At 54.0% G+C, this 22,774-nt stretch overlaps 1 protein-coding gene across 1 annotated transcript in view; it reads right to left on the bottom strand.

Annotated features, from left to right (window-relative positions):
* Positions 1-22,450, bottom strand: part of LOC116938069 (SEL1L adaptor subunit of SYVN1 ubiquitin ligase) — a 51,794-nt gene extending 29,344 nt beyond the window's left edge. The window contains exons 1-5 of the mRNA XM_032945243.2: positions 22,329-22,450; positions 17,261-17,289; positions 11,239-11,689; positions 10,852-11,019; positions 1,936-2,041 (exon numbers count right to left, since the gene is read on the bottom strand). Of these exons, the coding sequence (XP_032801134.2) occupies positions 1,936-2,041; positions 10,852-11,019; positions 11,239-11,689; positions 17,261-17,289; positions 22,329-22,437 (863 nt within the window). The 5' untranslated portion in view covers positions 22,438-22,450. The remainder of the gene's footprint in view (positions 1-1,935; positions 2,042-10,851; positions 11,020-11,238; positions 11,690-17,260; positions 17,290-22,328) is intronic.
* Positions 22,451-22,774: the final 324 nt, after the last annotated feature.

Consider the following 22,774-nt stretch of genomic DNA (forward strand, 5'->3'; position numbering starts at 1 on the left):
AGGGGGCCGAGCCCACGAAGCCGTGAAGCCACACCGAGCTGGGTGCTGGGCCGGTTTCCGGGCGGCCAGCACGGACAGCTTCCCCGCACTCACCGAAACTACCGCTACACAGCACACACACAGCACACACACAGCACACACACAGCACACACAGCACACACACAGCACACAGCGCACACACAGCACACAGCGCACACACAGCACACACACAGCACACACACAGCACACACACAGCACACAGTGCACACACACACAGCACACACAGCGCACAGCGCACAGTGCACACACAGCACGCACACAACACAGAGTGTACACAGCACACACACAGCACACAGCACACACAGCACACACACACAGCACACAGCACACACAGCACACACACAACACAGAGTGTACACAGCACACACACAGCACACACACAGCACACAGTGCACACACACAGCACACACACAGCACACACACAGCACACAGTGCACACACACACAGCACACACACAGCACACACACAGCACAAACACCGCACCCAGCACACACAGCACACAACACAGCACACAGTGCACACACACACAGCACACACACAGCACACACACAGCACACACACAGCACAAACACCGCACCCAGCACACCGCACACACAGCACACACACAGCACACACACAGCACACACACAGCGCACACACAGCACACACACAGCACACACACAGCACACACACAGCACAGAGTGTACACAGCACACACAGCACACAGTGCACACACACAGCACACACACAGCACAGAGTGTACACAGCACACACACAGCACACAGTGCACACACACAGCACACACACAGCACACACACAGCACACACACAGCACACACCACACAGCGCACACACAGCACACACACAGCACACACACAGCACACACACAGCACACACACAGCACACACACAGCACACAGCGCACACACACAGCACACACACAGCACACAGCGCACACACACAGCACACACACAACACAGAGTGTACACAGCACACACACAGCACAAACACCGCACACAGCGCATAGCGCACACCGCACCCAGCACACCGCACACAAAGCGAGACCGGGGCAGGGTAAGGTCACGTCGAAAGAGGGTCAAGGTCAGGAGGTCATCACCAGGTCAAAGGTGACACGAAGGCAGCAACAAGGGGCGCTGCAGTGGCTTTGAGATGTTAACTACCTCGCCTGGTATACAGGAGGTCGTTGGATCGACCAGGACCCTGGTGCCTGCTTTATATATATGTGGAGTTTGCGTCTGTCTCTCTCTTGGTGGTCGTGTGGATTTTTCTCCAGGGTCCTCCGCTTTTTCTCTCCACATTTAGAGTCAAAGTCACGCGTTTTAAGAGGCTTTTGCCCGCTGCTACAAATGAACCTCATGGCGGGACCCCGGGGTCACGAATAAACGGAAGTGAAAAGTCGTAATTAATTAATTAATTAATTTGTGGCGACTCCGTCCCCACCGTGCACGTCAATGCCGTGACCCACCTGGAGCGGATCGTTCTGTCGTCGTATCGGCCAAGCGCAGCGCGGACGAATGCGCAGAAGAAACAAAACTTTGATTGGCGCATCGTGGAGAGCTCGCCGAGAGGAATAGTTTGCCGTATCGTTCCCCTCCAACAGACATGAAATGACGTCGCAACGCAGTTTATGCGAGAGAGCCGGGGGCTTGTGGGACCCCGGCGTGCCGCCTAAAGGTTTAAATGTCCACGTGACGAGAAGCCACTTCCGTTGGGCTATCATTTGCGGCGACCAGGGTCGATTCTGGAAAAAAAGAGCTACACACAGCCCAGTGGGCGCCTTACACCTGGCAACATCAAAACAAATGAAACGTGACGTAAACGATTCCCAAGGCGATGCGGAGAGGGGGCGGCACGAAGGTGAAAGGTGAATGGCGGCCGAGGGGAGAGGGGCCACTCACTCGCGCTTGCGGCTCTTCCCGCCCGTGCCGTTGATGACGCGCATGGCCGAGTGGTACGCCTCCTCCGCCTCCTGCAGACGCAGCCTCCTCGTCGCCTCCTCGTCAGCTGCGCCGAGAGACAGCGGGCGACACGGCAAGGTCGGACGGCGCAAGCGGAGCCGCGGTGTGCGAGTGTGTGTGTGTGTGAGTGTATGTGTGTGTGTGCGGCAAAACAACCCCCTACCTCCTCGCGGTGCCGGACGGGCAACTCTGTCGTGGACAGCGCTGTGGGGGGAGATCCAATTTTGATTGGCTCCTCCCCTCATGGCATATGTGTCCACCACAGGGGCTAAACGGGGGCTCTGGACGGGTGCGAGGGGCTGGTAACCCCTCCACCTTCAATTAATTACCACGAAACTACGAATTAAACTGAAATATGTAACAACTAAGCTTGTGCCGGAGGCCCCGGGGGGCCAGGCGTCTATGACGTCTCCTGGCCAAACCCCAATTGGCGGAGCCAGGAGATTGAATACCTACCCTCGGGGCTACTCCAGAAACAACGAAAAGCCACTACGGTTGGCCACGTGGAATGTTCGAACGCTCACTGCAGAGGAGAGGCTGCCACTCCTCTGTCGGGAGCTGGACCGGTACCGCCTGGATCTATGCGGCATTCAGGAGGTCCGGTGGACCGGCTCTGGCTCCTGCCACCATGAGGGGTGGACAGTCCTCTACTCGGGGCAGCAGACTGCCAAACAACAGGGTGTGGGTCTTCTTTTGAACAAAAGAATGAAGGGGGCGTGGGAGCGTGGCGGTGAGGTGTGGGAAGCTGTAAGCCCCAGGCTACTTTGGGCTCGCCTTCCCATCAACCGGAGGCGAGGAATGGTGGTCGTGGTTACTTATGCCCCCACCGAAGATGAACATCCGTGGAGGGATGCAGGCAAAGCCGATGAGTCAGATGCCTTCTATGACCTCCTGTCACAGGTGCTGGCTAAAGTGGCCCCTCGGGATAGAGTCATCATGTTGGGTGACTTCAATGCCCGAGTTGGTCATGATACTGGCACCTGGTCTGGAGTGATTGGAGGACATGGGCCAGATCAGCTCAACAACAACGGTAGGAGGCTGCTAGATTTTTGTGCAGCCCATGGGCTTGTAATTACCAATACGCTGTTCCGGCATCGGCGCATCCACACAACATCATGGATGCATGCCGGGTCCAAGCAAGAACATCTGCTGGACTACATAGTGACGGACCAGCGAATGCGAGCCCATGTCCTTGACACCAGGACCTACCGTGGAGCTGATCTGCCCTCTGACCATCGACTAGTCATCTGTAAGATGCGCCTGCCATTCTTCCACTCCGGTGGTGGGTGTACACCCAGGACCCCATTCCAACCTAAAGTGGCCTGGTCTCAGTTATCTGATGAAAGTTGCAAGCGAGAATTTCATCATCGCTTGCGGCTGGGATTGGCATCGTCCCCGACTCCTCCTGATGTCGAGGGTAAATGGGCGAGGTTTAGGACTGTGACTCATGCAGCTGCAATGGCTGCTTTGGGTACGCGGTCCAGACCTCCCCAGACACCCTGGATGACAGAGGAGTTGTTCACGATGGTTGAGAAAAAGCGACAGGCCCACTGTCATCGGCTACAGAATCCCACGTCAGAGAATGAGGAGGCTTACCGCAGCCTTCGCTCGGAGGTTCGGAGAACCGTGAGGCGCTGCAAGGATGGGTGGTGGTCGCGGGTTGCTGAGGAGATGGAGTCTGCCTCAGTGGCCCGTGATCACAAATCTCTATTTAACTCCATCAAAAAAGTAACCTGCAGCGCCACACCTATTACCATCATTAGGGGAAAAAACGGTGATCCAATTTCCGACCCCCAGGAACAGGTTCGCAGATTTGCTGAGCATTTCTGTGAGGTCCTGGGGGAGGGAAAATCCCTCAGCCAGGAAAACATCGTGGCACAAAGTGAGGATGACCCTGCTGAGGCTGCGGTGCCTCAAATATTGGATGAAGTCACCCCCTGTGAGTGGCTGGCTGAGGTGCCATCTGCTGAGGAAGTATTGAAGGCGATCCGGAGTCTGAGACCAGGAAAGGCAGCGGGCAGAGATGATCTCCCAAGCGAAATGCTGAGGGAGGGTGGCGTTTGTGCACAGACTGCCCTATATGACATCATAACAACAGTCTGGACCACTGGACGGGTTCCGCAGGATTGGAAGGATGCCCTGGTGGTCCCCCTTTTTAAGAAGGGGGACCGCACAGACTGTAACAACTACAGGGGCATCTCACTCCTCAGTGTGCCGGGAAAGGTCCTGGCAAGGATTATTCAGCATCGCCTTGCCAGGCACGCTGAGGAGAGGCTTGCGGAGCCCCAATGCGGTTTCAGGAAAGGGCGGTCCTGCACAGATGCCATATTTTCTGTCCGTCTGCTACAGCAGAGGTGTAGGGAATTCCAACAAGACCTACATCTCTGCTTTATTGACCTGGTCAAGGCCTATGATACCATCAGTAGGCCTGGGCTCTGGGTCATTCTTCGTGCTTTTGGAGTACCTGACCCTCTGCTCACGATCATTAAGGACCTTCATGATGGTGAGCGGGCCCGGGTAAAACTACGTGGCCGGGAGTCAGAGCCATTCCCTGTACACCTTGGGGTGCGACAGGGATGTCCTCTGGCTCCAACATTATTTAACATCTATTTTGACCACGTATTTCGTGAAGCCTTCAATAGCTGTACCGGGGGAATCTCCATATGGTACAGATATAATGGGAGGCTAATCGATGCCCGGGTGCGGTCAAGGGATGGCTCCCTATTGCTCAACCACGTTATGTATGCTGATGACTTGGTAATAGCTGCTCAGTCAGAGGAGGAGTTGGAGACGCTGCTGCTGAGACTGGAGCGTGCCACTAAGAGGTGGGGCCTTACCATCAGCCCCACCAAAACTAAGCACCTGCCTGGGTATTTTGTACCATCGGACACTCCACCCCCACAACTCCCAATCGGTGATGGGGCAGTTGTGGAGAGAGTGGAGAGTTTCCCATACCTGGGCAGTGTGCTTATGACTGGCTCCAGTTTAACAGCAGAGGTCTCACTCCGAATCAGTCGAGCGGCAATATCTTTTCATCGGTTGCGTAACGCTGTGTGGAAGCTACCTGGTCTGTCGCTCCGCACTAAGCTTCAGGTCTTCTCGGCCACGGTCATTCCCTCCCTTCTCTACGCTTGCGAAACGTGGACCCCCCTAATGGAACATCTTCGCCGGTTAGAAACATTTAGGCTGGCCTGCCTACGATCCATCCTGGGTTTAACCAGACTGGATTGTGTGAGGAGCTCACAAATCCTTGAAAGATCTGGGCAGGGTCCCATCGGTGAGCTCCTCCGGCAGGCAAGGCTGCGATGGCTGGGTCATGTAGCCCGCATGCCCAGCCACCGCATGCCGAAACAGCTTTTGTTTGGCCGGATTGAGGGGGCTAAGCGGGCGCGGCACGGGCTAGAGAAGAGATGGAGTGATGTGGTACAGGAGGACGTGGAGCTGAGTGGACTTGCCGATGACTGGTACCAGCGGTGTCAAGATCGGCCTCTGTGGAGGAGGCTCGTGAAGGATGCTACTGGGCAGTTGGAGGCAGTCGCCCTCCAACAACAACGGAGGGCGGAGGAGCGACGCTCACAACAGCGAGCGGAGCGCCGGGTGGCTAAAGCACAGCAGGTTGGCACAGTAGGGGGCACAGGTGGTGCATCAGCCAGTCATCTCAGTCAGTCGACCCGTGGCACCTGGGTCTGCCCCGTGACCTCCTGCCAGCGGGCGTTCGACACTTCACGTGGCCTCAGGGTGCACATAGCCTGGCACAAGCGTCGTGGTGACGTCACCGCCACTTAGTGGCGAATGGCGGTTGTTGTTGTTGTTGTTGTATGTGAGTGTGTGTGTGAGTGTATGTTAGAGTGTGTGCGAGTGTATGTGAGAGTGCGTGTGTGTGTATGTGAGTGTATGTGTGTGTGTGAGTGTATGTGAGTGTATGTGTGAGTGTATGTGTGTGTGCGAGTGTGTGTGTGAGTGTATGTGAGTGTGTGTGTGAGTGTATGTGAGTGTGTATGTGAGAGTGTGTGTGAGTGCGTACGAGTGTATGTGTGAGTGTATGTGAGAGTGCGTGCGAGTGTATGTGAGAGTGCGTGCGAGTGTATGTTAGAGTGCGTGTGAGTGTATGTGAGAGTGTATGTGAGTGTATGTGAGAGTGCGTGTGAGTGTATGTGAGAGTGCGTGTGAGTGTATGCGAATGTGTGTGTGAGTGTGCCTGGATCTCTGTGGCATTCAGGAGGTCCAGTGGACCGGTTCTGGCTCCTGCCACCATGAGGGTGGGACAGTCCTCTACTCGGGGCAGCAGACTGCCAAGCAACAGGGTGTAGCTCTTCTTTTGAACAAAAGAATGAAGGGGGTGTGGGAGCGTGGCGGTGAGGTGTGGGAAGCTGTAAGCCCCAGGCTACTTTGGGCTCGCCTTCCAATCAACCGGAGGCGAGGAGTGGTGGTCGTGGTTACTTATGCCCCCACCGAAGACGAACATCCGTGGAGGGATGCAGGCAAAGCCGATGAGTTAGATGCCTTCTATGACCTCCTGTCACAGGTGCTGGCTAAAGTGGCCCCTCGGGATAGAGTCATCTTGTTGGGTGACTTCAATGCCCGAGTTGGTCATGATGCTGGCACCTGGTCTGGAGTGATTGGAGGGCATGGGCCAGATCAGCTCAATAACAACGGTAGGAGGCTGCTAGATTTTTGTGCAGCCCATGGGCTTGTAATTACCAACACGCTGTTCCGGCATCGGCACATCCACACAACATCATGGATGCATGCCGGGTCCAAACAAGAACATCTGCTGGACTACATAGTGAGGGACCAGCGGATGCGAGCCCATGTCCTTGACACCAGGACCTACCGTGGAGCTAATTTGCCCTCTGACCATCGACTAGTCATCTGTAAGATGCGCCTGCCGTTCTTCCACTCCGGTGGTGGGTGTACACCCAGGACCCCATTCCAACCTAAAGTGGCCTGGTCTCAGTTATCAGATGAAAGTTGCAAGCGAGAATTTCATCATAGTTTGCGGCTGGGGTTGGCATCGTCCCCCACTCCTCCTAATGTCGAGGGTAAATGGGCGAGGTTTAGGACTGTGACTCATGTAGCTGCAATGGCTGTTTTGGGTGCGCGGTCCAGACCTCCCCAGAGACCCTGGCTGACAGAGGTGTTCAGGATAGTTGAGAAAAAGCGACAAGCCCACTGTAATCGGCTACAGAATCCCACGTCAGAGAATGAGGAGGGTTACCGCAGCCTTCGCTCAGAGGTTCGGAGAGCCGTGAGGCGCTGCAAGGATGGGTGGTGGTCGCGGGTTGCTGAGGAGATGAAGTCTGCCTCAGTGGCCCGCGATCACAAATCTCTATTTAACTCCATCAAAAAAGTAACCTGCAGCGCCACACCTATTACCATCATTAGGGGAAAAAACGGTGATCCAATCTCCGACCCCCAGGAACAGGTTTGCAGATTTGCTGAGCATTTCTGTGAGGTCCTGGGGGAGGGAAAATCCCTCAGCATGGAAAACATCGTGGCACAAAGTGAGGATGATCCTGCTGAGGCTGCGGTGCCTCAAATATTGGAAGAAGTCACCCCCTGTGAGTGGCTGGCTGAGGTGCCATCTGTTGAGGAAGTACTGAAGGCGATCCAGAGTCTGAGACCAGGAAAGGCAGCGGGCAGAGATGATCTCCCAAGCGAAATGCTGATGGAGGGTGGCGTTTGTGCAGACTGCCCTATATGACATCATAACAACAGTCTGGACCACTGGACGGGTTCCGCAGGATTGGAAGGATGCCCTAGTGGTCCCCCTCTTTAAGAAGGGGGACCGCACAGACTTGTAACAACTACACGGGCATCTCACTCCTCAGTGTGCCGGGAAAGGTCATGGCAAGGATTATTCAACATCGCCTTGCCAGGCATGCTGAGGAGAGACTTGCGGAGCCCCAATGCGGTTTCAGGAAAGGGCGGTCCTGCACAGATGCCATATTTTCTGTCCGTCTGCTACAGCAGAGGTGTAGGGAATTCCAGCAAGACCTACATCTCTGCTTTATTGACCTGGTCAAGGCCTATGATACCATCAGTAGGCCTGGCCTCTGGGTTGTTCTTCGTGCTTTTGGAGTCCCTGACCCTCTGCTCACGATAATTAAGGACCTTCATGATGGTGAGCGGGCCCGGGTAAAACTACGTGGCCGGGAGTCAGAGCCATTCCCTGTACACCTTGGGGTGCGACAGGGATGTCCTCTGGCTCCCACATTATTTAACATCTATTTTGACCATGTAGTTCGTGAAGCCTTCAATAGCTGTACCGGGGGAATCTCCATTTGGTACAGATATAATGGGAGGCTGATCGATGCCCGGGTGTGGTCAAGGGATGGCTCCCTATTGCTCAACCATGTTATGTATGCCAATGATTTGGTAATAGCTGCTCATTCAGAGGAGGAGTTGGAGACGCTGCTGCTGAGACTTGAGCATGCCACTTAGAGATGGGGCCTTAACATCAGCCCCACCAAAACTAAGCACATGCCTGGGTATTTTGGACACTCCACAACCACAACTCCCAATCGGTGATGGGGCAGTTGTGGAGAGAGTGGAGAGTTTCCCATACCTGGGCAGTGTGCTTATGACCGGTTCCAGTTTAACAGCAGAGGTCTCACTCCGAATCAGTCGAGCGGCAATATCTTTTCATTGGTTGCGTAATGCTGTGTGGAAGCTACCTGGTCTGTCGCTCCGCATTAAGCTTCAGGTCTTCTCGGCCACGGTCATTCCCTCCCTTCTCTACGCTTGCAAAACGTGGACCCCCCTAATGGAACATCTTCGCCGGTTAGAAACATTTAGGCTAGCCTGCCTACGATCCATCCTGGGTTTAACCAGGCTGGATTGTGTGAGCTCACAAATCTTTGAAAGATCTGGGCAAGGTCCCATCGGTGAGCTCCTCCGGCAGGCAAGGCTTCGTTGGCTGGGTCATGTAGCCCGCATGCCCAGCCACCGCATGCCGAAACAGCTTTTGTTCGGCCGGATCGAGGGGGCTAAACGGGCACGGCACGGGCTAGAGAAGAGATGGAGTGATGTGGTACAGGAGGACGTGGAGCTGAGTAGACTTGCCGATGACTGGTACCAGCGGTGTCAAGATCGGCCTCTGTGGAGGAGGCTCGTGAAGGACACTACTGGGCAGTTGGAGGCAGTCGCCCTCCAACAACGGAGGGTGGAGGAGCGACGCTCGCAATAACAAGCAGAGCGCCGGGTGGCTGAAGCACAGCAGGTTGGCACAGTAAGGGGCACAGGTGGTGCATCAGCCAGTCATCTCAGTCATCTCAGTCAGTCAACCCGTGGCACTTGGGTCTGCCCCGTGACCGCCTGCCCGCGGGCGTTCGACACTTCACGTGGCCTCAAGGTGCACATGGCCTGGCACAAGCGTCGTGGTGACGTCACCGCCACTTAGTGGCGAATGGCGGTTGTTGTTGTGTGTGAGTGAGTGTATGTGAGTGTGTGTGAGTGTGTGAGTGTGTGGATGTGTGTGAGTGCGAGTGTGTGCGCGAATCAGGCGCTGCGCTGACGAGATATTAACTATCTTGTCTGGTATGCAGGAGGTCATGGGTTCGATCCCGAGCCTGACGATGCCTGCTGTATATTTGGAGACTGCGTCTCTCTCTCTCTCTCCCGATGGTGAGATGTTAACTACCTCGCCTGGTATACAGGAGGTCATGGGTGCAATCTTGACCCTGACGTCTGCTGTATATTGGAGTTTGCGTCTCTCTTCCCCCCGTGTTCGCGTGGATTTTTCTCTGAGTCCTCTGGTTTTCCCCACAGATTTAGAATCAACATCACGCGTTAAGAATAATTTGGTGGCTATAAATATCCACGTGATGCTGATGATAAGGCCACTTTGTTGAGCTGTAATTTGTGATGGCCAAGTCGCTTCTGAAAAAGATCTGTACAGCTCAGTGGAGCATTACCTGGTAAAATAAAAAGTTCAGTTTAGAATCATAATCTGTATTTAGACTGGAAGAGGAGGAGGAATCCGATGAGCTACGAAGCTCTTTGTCACAGATGTCCATGAAGGGGGCGGTGGTGAGCAAGTTACGACAGCAACAGTACAACAACGAAAGTGGTCCAAATTAGAGAGAAGGTAAAGCAAGTCAATAAAGTGAGATTTTAAACTTTCGTGACTGCAGGGATTCATATTCCTGTTTCTTTCGGTAAAGTCACGTAGAAGGGAAATAATAAAATACAAATAAAAATTTAAAATGTATTTGTATTTTATTATTTCCCTTCTACGTAACTTTACCGAAAGAATCAAGAATACAAGTCAATAAAGTTAGATAAATATAAAAAATGTATAAAGCTAATTGCAAGCCTGCGTCAGCGTGCCAGCGTCAGCGTGCCAGCGTCAGCGTGCCAGTGTCGGCGTGCCAGCGATGGCGTGCCAGTGTCGGTGTGCCAGCGATGGCATGCCAGTGTCGGTGTGCCAGCGTCGGTGTGCCAGCGTCGGTGTGCCAGTGTCGGTGTGCCAGTGTCGGTGTGCCAGTGTCGGTGTGCCAGCGTCGGTGTGCCAGTGTCGGTGTGCCAGTGTCGGTGTGCCAGTGTCGGTGTGCCAGTGTCGGTGTGCCAGTGTCGGTGTGCCAGCGATGGCGTGCCAGTGTCGGTGTGCCAGCGTCGGTGTGCCAGTGTCGGTGTGCCAGTGTCGGTATGCCAGCGATGGCGTGCCAGCGATGTCGCGCCAGCGATGGCGTGCCAGCGTCGGTGTGCCAGCGACGGCGTGCCAGCGATGGCGTGCCAGTGTCGGCGTGCCAGTGTCGGCGTGCCAGCGATGTCGCGCCAGCGACAACGTCGGAGCGGCAGGGTCGGCGCCGGCACACGAGCGCCGGCGTCGGCGCGCCTCCGGGTGCCACTCACTCTCGCAGAAGCCCCAGCGGGCGTCGTGGCCGTAGTCGTAGGTGGTGGCGCACCACAGGCGGCCGTCGTCGCGCCCGTCGGTGGTGCAGGCGGTGTACTCGCGGCCCAGGAAGAGGAAGGGGAAGGCGCAGGGGGCGCCGTCGCCCGTGCCCCCCAGCGCCCGCAGCACTGCCGCGCACAAACACAAAGGTCCCCCGGGTAGCCTTCTATCAGACCGGCGGGGCAAGGGCCGTTAGCGAGCGGCGCCTACGAAAGCCGGCAAGGCGCACGAGGGGGTGGGTGGCCGGCACCACGCCCGACCGCCTTTGTCTCCCCAGTGGCGATGTTACAGCAACAGCAGCAGAAGCAGCAACAGCGGTAGGAGCGCCGCACGCCGCCCTCTCGCACCTGGCGGGCTTTCCGTGGACGAGGAGCCGTCGTCGTCACGGCTGCCGCCATCGTCGCGACGAGGTGAAGATTCGCTCTTCTCAGGCGACTCCTCCTCCTCCTCCTCCTCGTTCCCGTCCTCCCCGTGTGCAGTCTCCGTCTCTTCTTCGGCCGTCCCTCCCGGCCTCTCCTCCTCCTCCTCCTCGTCGATTCCGCCGCCGTCTGTTGGAGCGGTGGTACCGTCCGGAGTCACTTGCTCCTCCTCGTCGCCGCCCTCGTCGCCTCCCTCGTCGCCGCCCTCGTCGCCGCCCTCGTCGCCGCCCTCGTCGCCGCCCTCGTCGCCGCCCTCGTCGCCGCCCTCGTCGCCGCCCTCCAGACCCCCGTAGTCCTCACCGTCGCTCCGCTCGTCCGCACCGCCGTCATCGACTCCGTCTCCCAGAAGCCTCGCGTCGCTGCCCACGTCACCCTCATCCTGGTCACGGGGTCACGAGGTCACATGTGAGGGACGCTGAGCCGGTACTGCCCCTGGCTTTTTTTATTTGACCAGGTAGTGCCCACCGAGGAGTGTAGTTATTTTTTCAGAAGCGACCTGGCTATCACAAACGATAGTCCACAGAGACCTGTAGACTCGCACAGAGACCTGTAGCCTCACAGAGACTCACACAGAGACCTGTAGACTCACAGAGACCAGTAGACTCGCACAGAGACCTGTAGCCTCACAGAGCCTCACACAGAGACCTGTAGACTCACAAAGACCAGTAGACTCGCACAGAGACCTGTAGACTCGCACAGAGATCTGTAGACTCACAGAGACCAGCAGACTCACACAGAGACCTGTAGACTCGCACAGAGACCTGTAGACTCACAGAGACCAGTAGACTCGCACAGAGACCTGTAGCCTCACAGAGCCTCACACAGAGACCCGTAGACTCACACAGAGACCTGTAGACTCACACAGAGACCTGTAGACTCACACAGAGACCAGTAGACTCGCACAGAGACCTGTAGCCTCACAGAGCCTCACACAGAGACCCGTAGACTCACACAGAGACCTGTAGACTCACACAGAGACCTGTAGACTCACAGAGACCTGTAGACTCACACAGAGACCCGTAGACTCACACAGAGACCCGTAGACTCACACAGAGAACCACAGACTCGCACAGAGACCTGTAGACTCACACAGAGACCTATAGACTCGCACAGAGACCTGTAGACTCACATAGAGACCCGTAGACTCAAACAGAGACCTGTAGACTCACAGAGACTGAGACAGGGACCCATAAGACTCACACAGGGACCCATAGACTCACAGAGACTCACAAAGACCCATAGACTCGCACAGAGACCCATAGACTCAGACAGGGACTCAAACTCACACAGAGACCCAGAAGCTCACACAGGGATCCATAGACTCACGCAGACTGGGTTTCTGATGATCACAGGTTCTCAAGTGAAGTGAATTGGCGGTCTAACCCCAGTCACCAACAAGCTCACAAAAAGTATGTGAGTGACGAGCGTGGTGTGTGTGTGATGAGCGTGGTGTGTGCGTGCGGGTGATGAGCGTAGTGTGTGTGTGTGTGTGATGAGCGTGGTGTGTGTGTGTGTGATGAGCGTGGTGTGAGTGTGTGTGACGAGCGTGGTGTGAGTGTGTGTGATGAGCATGGTGTGTGTGTGTGTGTGTGATGAGCGTGGTGTGTGTGTGTGATGAGCGTGGTGTGTGTGTGTGTGATGAGCGTGGTGTGTGTGTGTGTGGTGAGCATGGTGTGTGTGTGTGTGATGAGCGTAGTGTGTGTGTGTGTGTGATGAGCGTAGTGTGTGTGTGTGTGATGAGCGTAGTGTGTGTGTGTGTGATGAGCGTGGTGTGTGTGTGTGTGATGAGCGTGGTGTGTGTGTGTGTGATGAGCGTGGTGTGTGTGTGTGTGTGATGAGCGTGGTGTGTGTGCGTGATGAGCGTGGCGTATGTGTGATGAGCGTGGTGTGTGTGTGATGAGCGTGGTGTGTGTGTGTGTGATGAGCGTGGTGTGTGTGATGAGCGTGGTGTGTGTGTGTGTGTGTGGTGAGCGTAGTGTGTGTGTGTATGATGAGCGTGGTGTGTGTGTGTGTGACGAGCGTGGTGTGTGTGTGGTGAGCGTGGTGTGTGTGTGTGTGATGAGCGTGGTGTGTGTGTGTGTGATGAGCGTGGTGTGTGTGTGATAAACGTGGTGTGTGTGTGTGTGAGAGTGACGAACGTGGTGTGTGTGTGGTGAGCATGGTGTGTGTGAAGAGCGTGGGGTGTGTGTGTGTGTGTGCGAGAAGCGTGGGGTGTGCGTGCATGTGTGTGTGTAGCGAGTGGTGTGTGTGCATAGCGAGTGGTGTGTGTGCGCGTGTGTGTAACGAGTGGTGTGTGTGTGCGTGTGTGTGTGTGCGTGTGTGTGCGTGTGTGTGTGTGCGTGTGTGTGTGTGTAGCGAGTGGTGTGTGTAGCGAGTAGTGTGTGTGTGTAGTGAGTGGTTTGTGTGCGTGTGTGTGCGTGTGCGTGCGTGTGTGTGCGTGTGCGTGCGTGTGTGTGCGCGTGTGTGCGTGTGTGTGTAGCGAGTTGTGTGTGCGTGTGTGTGTAGCGAGTGGTGTGTGCGTGTGTGTGTAGCGAGCGGTGTGTATGCGCGTGTGTGTAGCGAGTGTTGTGTGTGCGGGAGTGTGCATGTGTTTGTAGCGAGTGGTGTGTGTGTGTGTGTAGCGAGTGGTGTGTGTGTGTGCGTGTGTGTGTAGCGAGTGGTGTGTGTGTGCGAGGAGCGTGGTGTGTGCATGTGTGTGTAGCGAGTGGTGTGTGTGCGTGGGTGTGACGAGCGTGGTGTGTGTGTGCGTGTGTGTAGCGAGTGGTGTGTGTGCGTGTGTGTGTGTAGCGAGTGGTGTGTGTGTGCGTGTGTGTGCGTGTGTAGCGAGTGGTGTGTGTGTGCCTGTGTGCGTGTGTGTGTAGCGAGTGGTGTGTGTGCGTGTGCGTGTAGCGAGCGGTGTGTGTGCATGTGTAGCGAGTGGTGTGTGTGTAGCGAGTGGTGTGTGTGTAGCGAGTGGTGTGTGTGTAGCGAGTGGTGTGTGTGTAGCGAGTGGTGTGTGTGTAGCGAGTGGTGTGTGTGTAGCGAGTGATGTGTGTGTAGCGAGTGGTGTGTGTGTGTGTGTGTAGCGAGTGGTGTGTGTGTGTAGCGAGTGGTGTGTGTGTGTAGCGAGTGGTGTGTGTGTGTAGCGAGTGATGTGTGTGTAGCGAGTGGTGTGTGTGTGTGTGTAGCGAGTGGTGTGTGTGTGTGTGTAGCGAGTGGTGTGTGTGTGTGTAGCGAGTGGTGTGTGTGTGTAGCGAGTGGTGTGTGTGTAGTGAGTGGTGTGTGTAGCGAGTGGTGTGTGTGTGTAGCGAGTGGTGTGTGTGTGTAGCGAGTGGTGTGTGTGTGTGTGTGTAGCGAGTGGTGTGCGTGTGTAGCGAGTGGTGTGCGTGTGTAGCGAGTGGTGTGCGTGTGTAGCGAGTGGTGTGTGTGTAGCGAGTGGTGTGTGTGTAGCGAGTGGTGTGTGTGTAGCGAGTGGTGTGTGTGTGTAGCGAGTGGTGTGTGTGTAGCGAGTGGTGTGTGTGTGTGTGCGTGTGTGTAGCGAGTGGTGTGTGTGTGCCTGTGTAGCGAGTGGTGTGTGTGTAGCGAGTGGTGTGTGTGTAGCGACTGGTGTGTGTGTGTGTGTGTAGCGAGTGGTGTGTGTGTGCCTGTGCAGCGAGTGGTGTGTGTGTAGCGAGTGGTGTGTGTGTAGTGAGTGGTGTGTGTGTAGTGAGTGGTGTGTGTGTGTAGCGAGTGGTGTGTGTGTGTGTAGCGAGTGGTGTGTGTGTGTAGCGAGTGGTGTGTGTGTGTAACGAGTGGTGTGTGTGTGTAGCGAGTGGTGTGTGTGTGTGTAGCGAGTGGTGTGTGTGTGTAGCGAGTGGGGTGTGTGTGTAGCGAGTGGTGTGTGTAGCGAGTGGTGTGTGTGTAGCGAGTGGGGTGTGTGTAGCGAGTGGTGTGTGTGTAGCGAGTGGGGTGTGTGTAGCGAGTGGTGTGTGTGTGTAGCGAGTGGTGTGTGTGTGTGGCGAGTGGTGTGTGTGTGTACCGAGTGGTGTGTGTGTGTGTAGCGAGTGGTGTGTGTGTGTGTAGCGAGTGGTGTGTGTGTAGCGAGTGGTGTGTGTGTAGCGAGTGGTGTGTGTGTAGCGAGTGGTGTGTGTGTGTAGCGAGTGGTGTGTGTGTAGCGAGTGGTGTGTGTGTGTGTGCGTGTGTGTAGCGAGTGGTGTGTGTGTGCCTGTGTAGCGAGTGGTGTGTGTGTAGCGAGTGGTGTGTGTGTAGCGACTGGTGTGTGTGTGTGTGTGTAGCGAGTGGTGTGTGTGTGCCTGTGCAGCGAGTGGTGTGTGTGTAGCGAGTGGTGTGTGTGTAGTGAGTGGTGTGTGTGTAGTGAGTGGTGTGTGTGTGTAGCGAGTGGTGTGTGTGTGTGTAGCGAGTGGTGTGTGTGTGTAGCGAGTGGTGTGTGTGTGTAACGAGTGGTGTGTGTGTGTAGCGAGTGGTGTGTGTGTGTGTAGCGAGTGGTGTGTGTGTGTAGCGAGTGGTGTGTGTGTGTAGCGAGTGGTGTGTGTGTAGCGAGTGGTGTGTGTGTAGCGAGTGGGGTGTGTGTAGCGAGTGGTGTGTGTGTAGCGAGTGGGGTGTGTGTAGCGAGTGGTGTGTGTGTGTAGCGAGTGGTGTGTGTGTGTGGCGAGTGGTGTGTGTGTGTACCGAGTGGTGTGTGTGTGTGTAGCGAGTGGTGTGTGTGTGTGTAGCGAGTGGTGTGTGTGTAGCGAGTGGTGTGTGTGTAGTGAGTGGTGTGTGTGTAGCGAGTGGTGTGTGTGTGTGCCTGTGTAGCGAGTGGTGTGTGTGTGCATGTGTGTAGCGAGTGGTGTGTGTGTGTAGCGAGTGGTGTGTGTGTGTAGCGAGTGGTGTGTGCATGTGTGTGTAGCGAGTGGTGTGTGTGTGCGTGTGTGTGCCTGTGTAGCGAGTGGTGTGTGTGTGCCTGTGTAGTGAGTGGCGTGTGTGTAGCGAGTGGTGTGTGTGTGCCTGTGTAGCGAGTGGTGTGTGTGTGTGTAGCGAGTGGTGTGTGTGTGTAGCGAGTGGTGTGTGTGTGTAGGGAGCGGTGTGTGTGTAGCGAGTGGTGTGTGCCTGTGTAGCGAGTGGTGTGTGTGTAGCAAGTGGTGTGTGTGTAGCGAGTGGTGTGTGTGTAGCGAGTGGTGTGTGTGTAGCGAGTGGTGTGTGTGTGTAACGAGTGGTGTGTGTGTGTAGCGAGTGGTGTGTGTGTGTGTAGCGAGTGGTGTGTGTGTGTGTAGCGAGTGGTGTGTGTGTGTAGCGAGTGGTGTGTGTGTGTAGCGAGTGGTGTGTGTGTAGCGAGTGGTGTGTGTGTAGCGAGTGGGGTGTGTGTAGCGAGTGGTGTGTGTGTAGCGAGTGGGGTGTGTGTAGCGAGTGGTATGTGTGTGTAGCGAGTGGTGTGTGTGTGGCGAGTGGTGTGTGTGTGTACCGAGTGGTGTGTGTGTGTGTAGCGAGTGGTGTGTGTGTGTGTGTAGCGAGTGGTGTGTGTGTAGCGAGTGGTGTGTGTGTAGTGAGTGGTGTGTGTGTAGCGAGTGGTGTGTGTGTGTGCCTGTGTAGCGAGTGGTGTGTGTGTGCGTGTGTGTAGCGAGTGGTGTGTGTGTGTAGCGAGTGGTGTGTGTGTGTAGCGAGTGGTGTGTGTGCATGTGTGTGTAGCGAGTGGTGTGTGTGTGCGTGTGTGTGCCTGTGTAGCGAGTGGTGTGTGTGTGCCTGTGTAGTGAGTGGCGTGTGTGTAGCGAGTGGTGTGTGTGTGCCTGTGTAGCGAGTGGTGTGTGTGTGTGTAGCGAGTGGTGTGTGTGTGTAGGGAGCGGTGTGTGTGTAGCGAGTGGTGTGTGCCTGTGTAGCGAGTGGTGTGTGTGTAGCAAGTGGTGTGTGTGTAGCGAGTGGGGTGTGTGTAGCGAGTGGTGTGTGTGTAGCGAGTGGTGTGTGTGTGCGTGTGTGTGCCCGCCAGTCCCCGGCTCACCTCCCCGTCCCGGTGCTCTGCGTCACCTCCTGCAACGAGAGAAACGGCGCCGGAGATGTTAACTACCTCGCCAGGTGTACAGGAGATCGTGGGTTCGATCGCGGCCCTGACCACTGTATATTTGGAGTTTGTGGTGTCTCTCTCTCCCTGTGGTCGCGTGGATTTTTCTAAGATCCTCCGGTTTTTCCCTCCACATTAAGAATCCACGTCACCACGCGTTCACAGTATTTGTCTGCTGCCCTCAATTTGCACACGACGATGACGACGATGACGACGATGATGATGATGACGATGATGACGATGATGAGACACTTGGTTGGGCCACCACTTGTGACAGCCACGTCGCTTCTGAAAAAGAGCTCCGTAGCTCAGCGAGCCTGAACTGGTCAAATAAAATCAGATATGTTGTAGTTTAGTTTAGAGTCTCAACGTGGCTCACTTGAGCAGCAGGGACATCGCATTGGAGATGATTTGGTGTTGGTGTGGCTCAACGTTAACTCCCAAACTTTCCTTCCTTGTCACTGAGCAGAGGAGCAGAGGAGCAGAGAAGCAGAGAAGCAGCTTCCTCCCCACTCCGAGCCCAGCTGCCGGGTCCAAATGTAACATCTCTCCTATGTTACACACCTGTCATATGTTACATCTATCCTATGTTACACACCTGTCATATGTTACATCTCTATGTTATACACCTGTCATATGTTACATCTCTGTTATACACCTGTCATATGTTACATCTCTCCTATGTTATACACCTGTCATATGTTACATCTCTATGTTATACACCTGTCATATGTTACATCTCTGTTATACACCTGTCATATGTTACATCTCTCCTATGTTATACACCTGTCATATGTTATACACCTGTCATGTTACATCTCTCTTATGTTATACACCTGTCATATGTTACATCTCTCCTATGTTACACACCTGTCATATGTTACATCTCTCCTATGTTATACACCTGTCATATGTTACATCTCTCCTATGTTACACACCTGTCATATGTTACATCTCTCCTTTGTTATACACCTGTTATATGTTACATCTCTCCTATGTTACACACCTGTCATATGTTACATCTCTCCTATGTTATACACCTGTCATATGTTACATCTCTCCTATGTTATACACCTGTCATATGTTACATCTCTCCTATGTTATACACCTGTAATATGTTACATCTCTCCTATGTTATACACCTGTCATATGTTACATCTCTCCTTTGTTATACACCTGTTATATGTTACATCTCTCCTATGTTACACACCTGTCATATGTTACATCTCTCCTATGTTATACACCTGTCATATGTTACATCTCTCCTATGTTATACACCCGTCATATGTTACATCTCTCTTATGTTATACACCTGTCATATGTTACATCTCTCCTATGTTACACACCTGTCATATGTTACATCTCTATGTTATACACCTGTCATATGTTACATCTCTCCTATGTTATACACCTGTCATATGTTACATCTCTCCTATGTTATACACCTGTCATATGTTACATCTCTCCTATGTTACACACCTGTCAAATGTTACATCTCTCCTATGTTATACACCTGTCATATGTTACACACCTGTCAGATGTTACATCTCTCCTATGTTATATACCTGTCATGTGTTACATCTCTCCTATGTTACACACCTGTCATATGTTATACACCTGTCATATGTTACATCTCTCCTATGTTACACACCTGTCATGTTACATCTCTCCTATGTTACACACCTGTCATATGTTACATCTCTCCTATGTTATATACCTGTCATGTGTTACATCTCTCCTATGTTACACACCTGTCATATGTTATACACCTGTCATATGTTACATCTCTCCTATGTTACACACCTGTCATGTTACATCTCTCTTATGTTACACACCTGTCATATGTTACATCTCTCCTATGTTATACACCTGTTATATGTTACATCTCTCCTATGTTACACACCTGTCATGTTACATCTCTCCTATGTTATACACCTGTCATATGTTACATTTCTCCTTTGTTACACACCTGTCATATGTTATACACCTGTCATATGTTACATCTCTCCTATGTTACACACCTGTCATATGTTATACACCTGTCATATGTTACATCTCTCCTATGTTATACACCTGTCATATGTTACATCTCTCCTATGGTATACACCTGTCATATGTTACATCTCTCCTATGTTACACACCTGTCATATGTTACACACCTGTCATATGTTATACCCCTGTCATGTGTTACACACCTTTCATGTTATATCTCTCCTTTGTTATACACCTGTCATATGTTACATCTGTCCTATGTTACACACCTGTCATATGTTACATCTCTCCTATGTTACACACCTGTCAAATGTTACATCTCTCCTATGTTATACACCTGTCATATGTTACACACCTGTCATGTTACATCTCTCCTATCTTATATACCTGTCATGTGTTACATCTCTCCTATGTTACACATCTGTCATATGTTATACACCTGTCATATGTTACATCTCTCCTATGTTACACACCTGTCATATGTTACATCTCTCCTATGTTACACACCTGTCATATGTTACATCTCTCCTATGTTATACACCTTTTATGTTACATCTCTCCTATGTTACACACCTGTCATATGTTACATCTCTCCTATGTTACACAACTGTCATATGTTACATCTCTCCTATGTTACACACCTGTCATATGTTACATTTCTCCTTTGTTACACACCTGTCATATGTTATACACCTGTCATATGTTACATCTCTATGTTACACACCTGTCATATGTTACATCTCTCCTATGTTACACACCTGTCATATGTTATACACCTGTCATATGTTACACCTGTCATATGTTACATCTCTCCTATGTTATACACCTGTCATATGTTACATCTCTCCTATGGTATACACATGTCATATGTTACATCTCTCCTATGTTATACACCTGTCACATGTTACATCTCTCCTATGTTACATCTCTATGTTACACACCTGTCATATGTTATACTCCTGTCATATGTTATACCCCTGTCATGTTACATCTTTCCTATGTTATACCCATGCGGTCCATATGTTACACACCTGTCACACCCCTGTGGTCCATATATTACACGTCATATGTTACACGTGTCATATGTTACACCTGTCATATGTTACACCTGCCATATGTTACACCCCTGTGGACCATATGTTACACGTGTCATATGTTACACGTGTCATATGTTACACCCCTGTGGACCATATGTTATACCGTTCATATGTTACACCCCTGCAATCCATGTTACACCGTCCATATGTTACACCCCTGTGGACCATATGTTACACGTGTCATATGTTACACCCCTGTGGACCATGTTACACCTGTCATATGTTACACGTGTCATATGTTACACGTGTCATATGTTACACGTGTCATATGTTACACCCCTGTGGACCATATGTTACACCTGCCATATGTTACACCCCTGTGGACCATATGTTACACCTGTCATATGTTACACGTGTCATATGTTACACCCCTGTGGACCATATGTTACACGTGTCATATGTTACACGTGTCATATGTTACACGTGTCATATGTTACACCCCTGTGGACCATATGTTACACGTGTCATATGTTACACCTGTCATATGTTACACGTGTCATATGTTACACCCCTGTGGACCATATGTTACACGTGTCATATGTTACACCTGTCATATGTTACACGTGTCATATGTTACACCTGTCATATGTTACACCCCTACGGGCGGGGGCCTATCGCGACCCACACAGCCAGGCACAGCTGATGTGTGGGCGACGTCAACCAGCACGCATCATCACTGCCTGATGATGCTTGCTCGTGGTTATTAACTAACCAGCGAAACGTCGGACAACCCAATCGTTCAATGCGCGTCGCGCGGACCGCTCTCCCGACAGCAGCGGCCACGAGGACGGCTCCGGCGCGAGGTGGAGGCGGGTGGAGGAGGGCGTTCACGACACAACTCTTGGCAGTGCGGTCACACCGCGGGGCCGTAGTGGAGCGCCACACTGCGATCCTCTCGAAACTCCGCAGCAACAACTTGAACCACCGCCGGTGGAGCGAGTAATTCGCCTCCCCGCACAGCGAGAGAGAGAGAGGCGGTCCAGGGTTGCTGACCTCCCCCGCCACCAACCACCTCGCTGCCCGGTCACAAACAGCGGCCCCGCGTCGCGCCCGTCCATGGTAACGTGGAATGTCCACAGGCGTGAGTGGCCGACGCGGCTAGCGCTGCGCTGCGGGCGACCCAAGTTCGACTCCCCGCTCAAGGCCACCGCTGAACCGGTCCTGAGGCTACCCCACGGTCGACTCGCACTGGGGAGACAAAGGCGGCCGGGCGTGGTTGCTGGCTGCCCACTCCGTCGTGTGCCACAGTGCCTGGCCAGGCGCTGCCGCCGCTATCAGCGCCTGGCCAGGCGGCGCCTGCGGTCTGTCAAGGCGACACGGAGGAGGACATTGGACTGACAACTCTCGGCATTCCTTCGGTGAAGTCATCTCGTGACTTCACCCAAGGAACCGGAGACCACGCAGCAGGGAGGGGCACGACGGGGACGAACTTCTTCGTTGTGTAGTCCGGAGACAGGGACGGCTCCCTCCGCGGATGCGAACCGGCCAGCAACAATCCGCCGCCCGCTCTTGAGATGTTTGCGACGGGGTTCAGAGTGAATCGAGAAACTCTGCAGCGTCCCAAACTCCCCCGACCGGTGCACCAGCAGAGAATCCACTCCGACGCCCCCAGGAGACATTATCACATTCCTTACATCCCGCGCTAAATCACGAAGGTTAAAACTTTCTCGCAGCCTCTCCAACTCAACCGAGACTCTCTCTTTGCCCGCGCGCCACCCGCCACCCGCCATCAACTCCCCACCCCGGGGCCCTTGCCTGAGCGGCTCGCCGGAAGCCTAGAGGAGGCCGCCGGCAAGGCGCCCTAAGGCAAAGCGGCGATGCGCCCCCCCCCCCAAAAAAAAGTCGGGCTGGCGACGCCGGCCGCCGGGGTAGCGAAGGGCAGCGAAGGGCAGCGTGGGGGGCAGCGAAGGGCAGCTGACCGTGCGTGGAGCCGCAGGGCGAGATGAGCAGCAGCAGCAGCAGGAGGAGAGCGGCGCGCAGAGCTCCCATGTCTGCCGCGGAGTGGAGAGGAGGCTGCCGAGCGCGCATGCACCTCCCTAAAGACAAAGACAAAGCCCCCCCCCTCCACCCGTGTAGCCTCCACAGACTGCTGGGGCAAGTGCCGTGAGCAGCGAGGAGCAGCCGCCTATCACGTGGCCAGGAACGCCACGCGAGGCGGCTGGGCTGGTGGCCAGCACCGCGCCCGGCCGCCTTTGTCTCCCCAGTGACGATGTTTACGACACACCGCACCTGGTACACGTTTGAGGCTGAGTCGACCTAGGGGAGGCCCATCAATTGATATCAATCGTCACCGGTGCTGTTGGCCGTGAGCCGGAATCGAACTCGGGTCGCCGGGTTCGTAACGCGGCGGCGCTAACCGCTGCAC

This window comes from Petromyzon marinus, chromosome 53 (genome assembly GCF_048934315.1).
Source record: "Petromyzon marinus isolate PM22_M1 ecotype Great Lakes invasive population chromosome 53, UKy_Petmar_22M1.pri1.0, whole genome shotgun sequence".
NCBI lineage: Eukaryota > Metazoa > Chordata > Hyperoartia > Petromyzontiformes > Petromyzontidae > Petromyzon > Petromyzon marinus.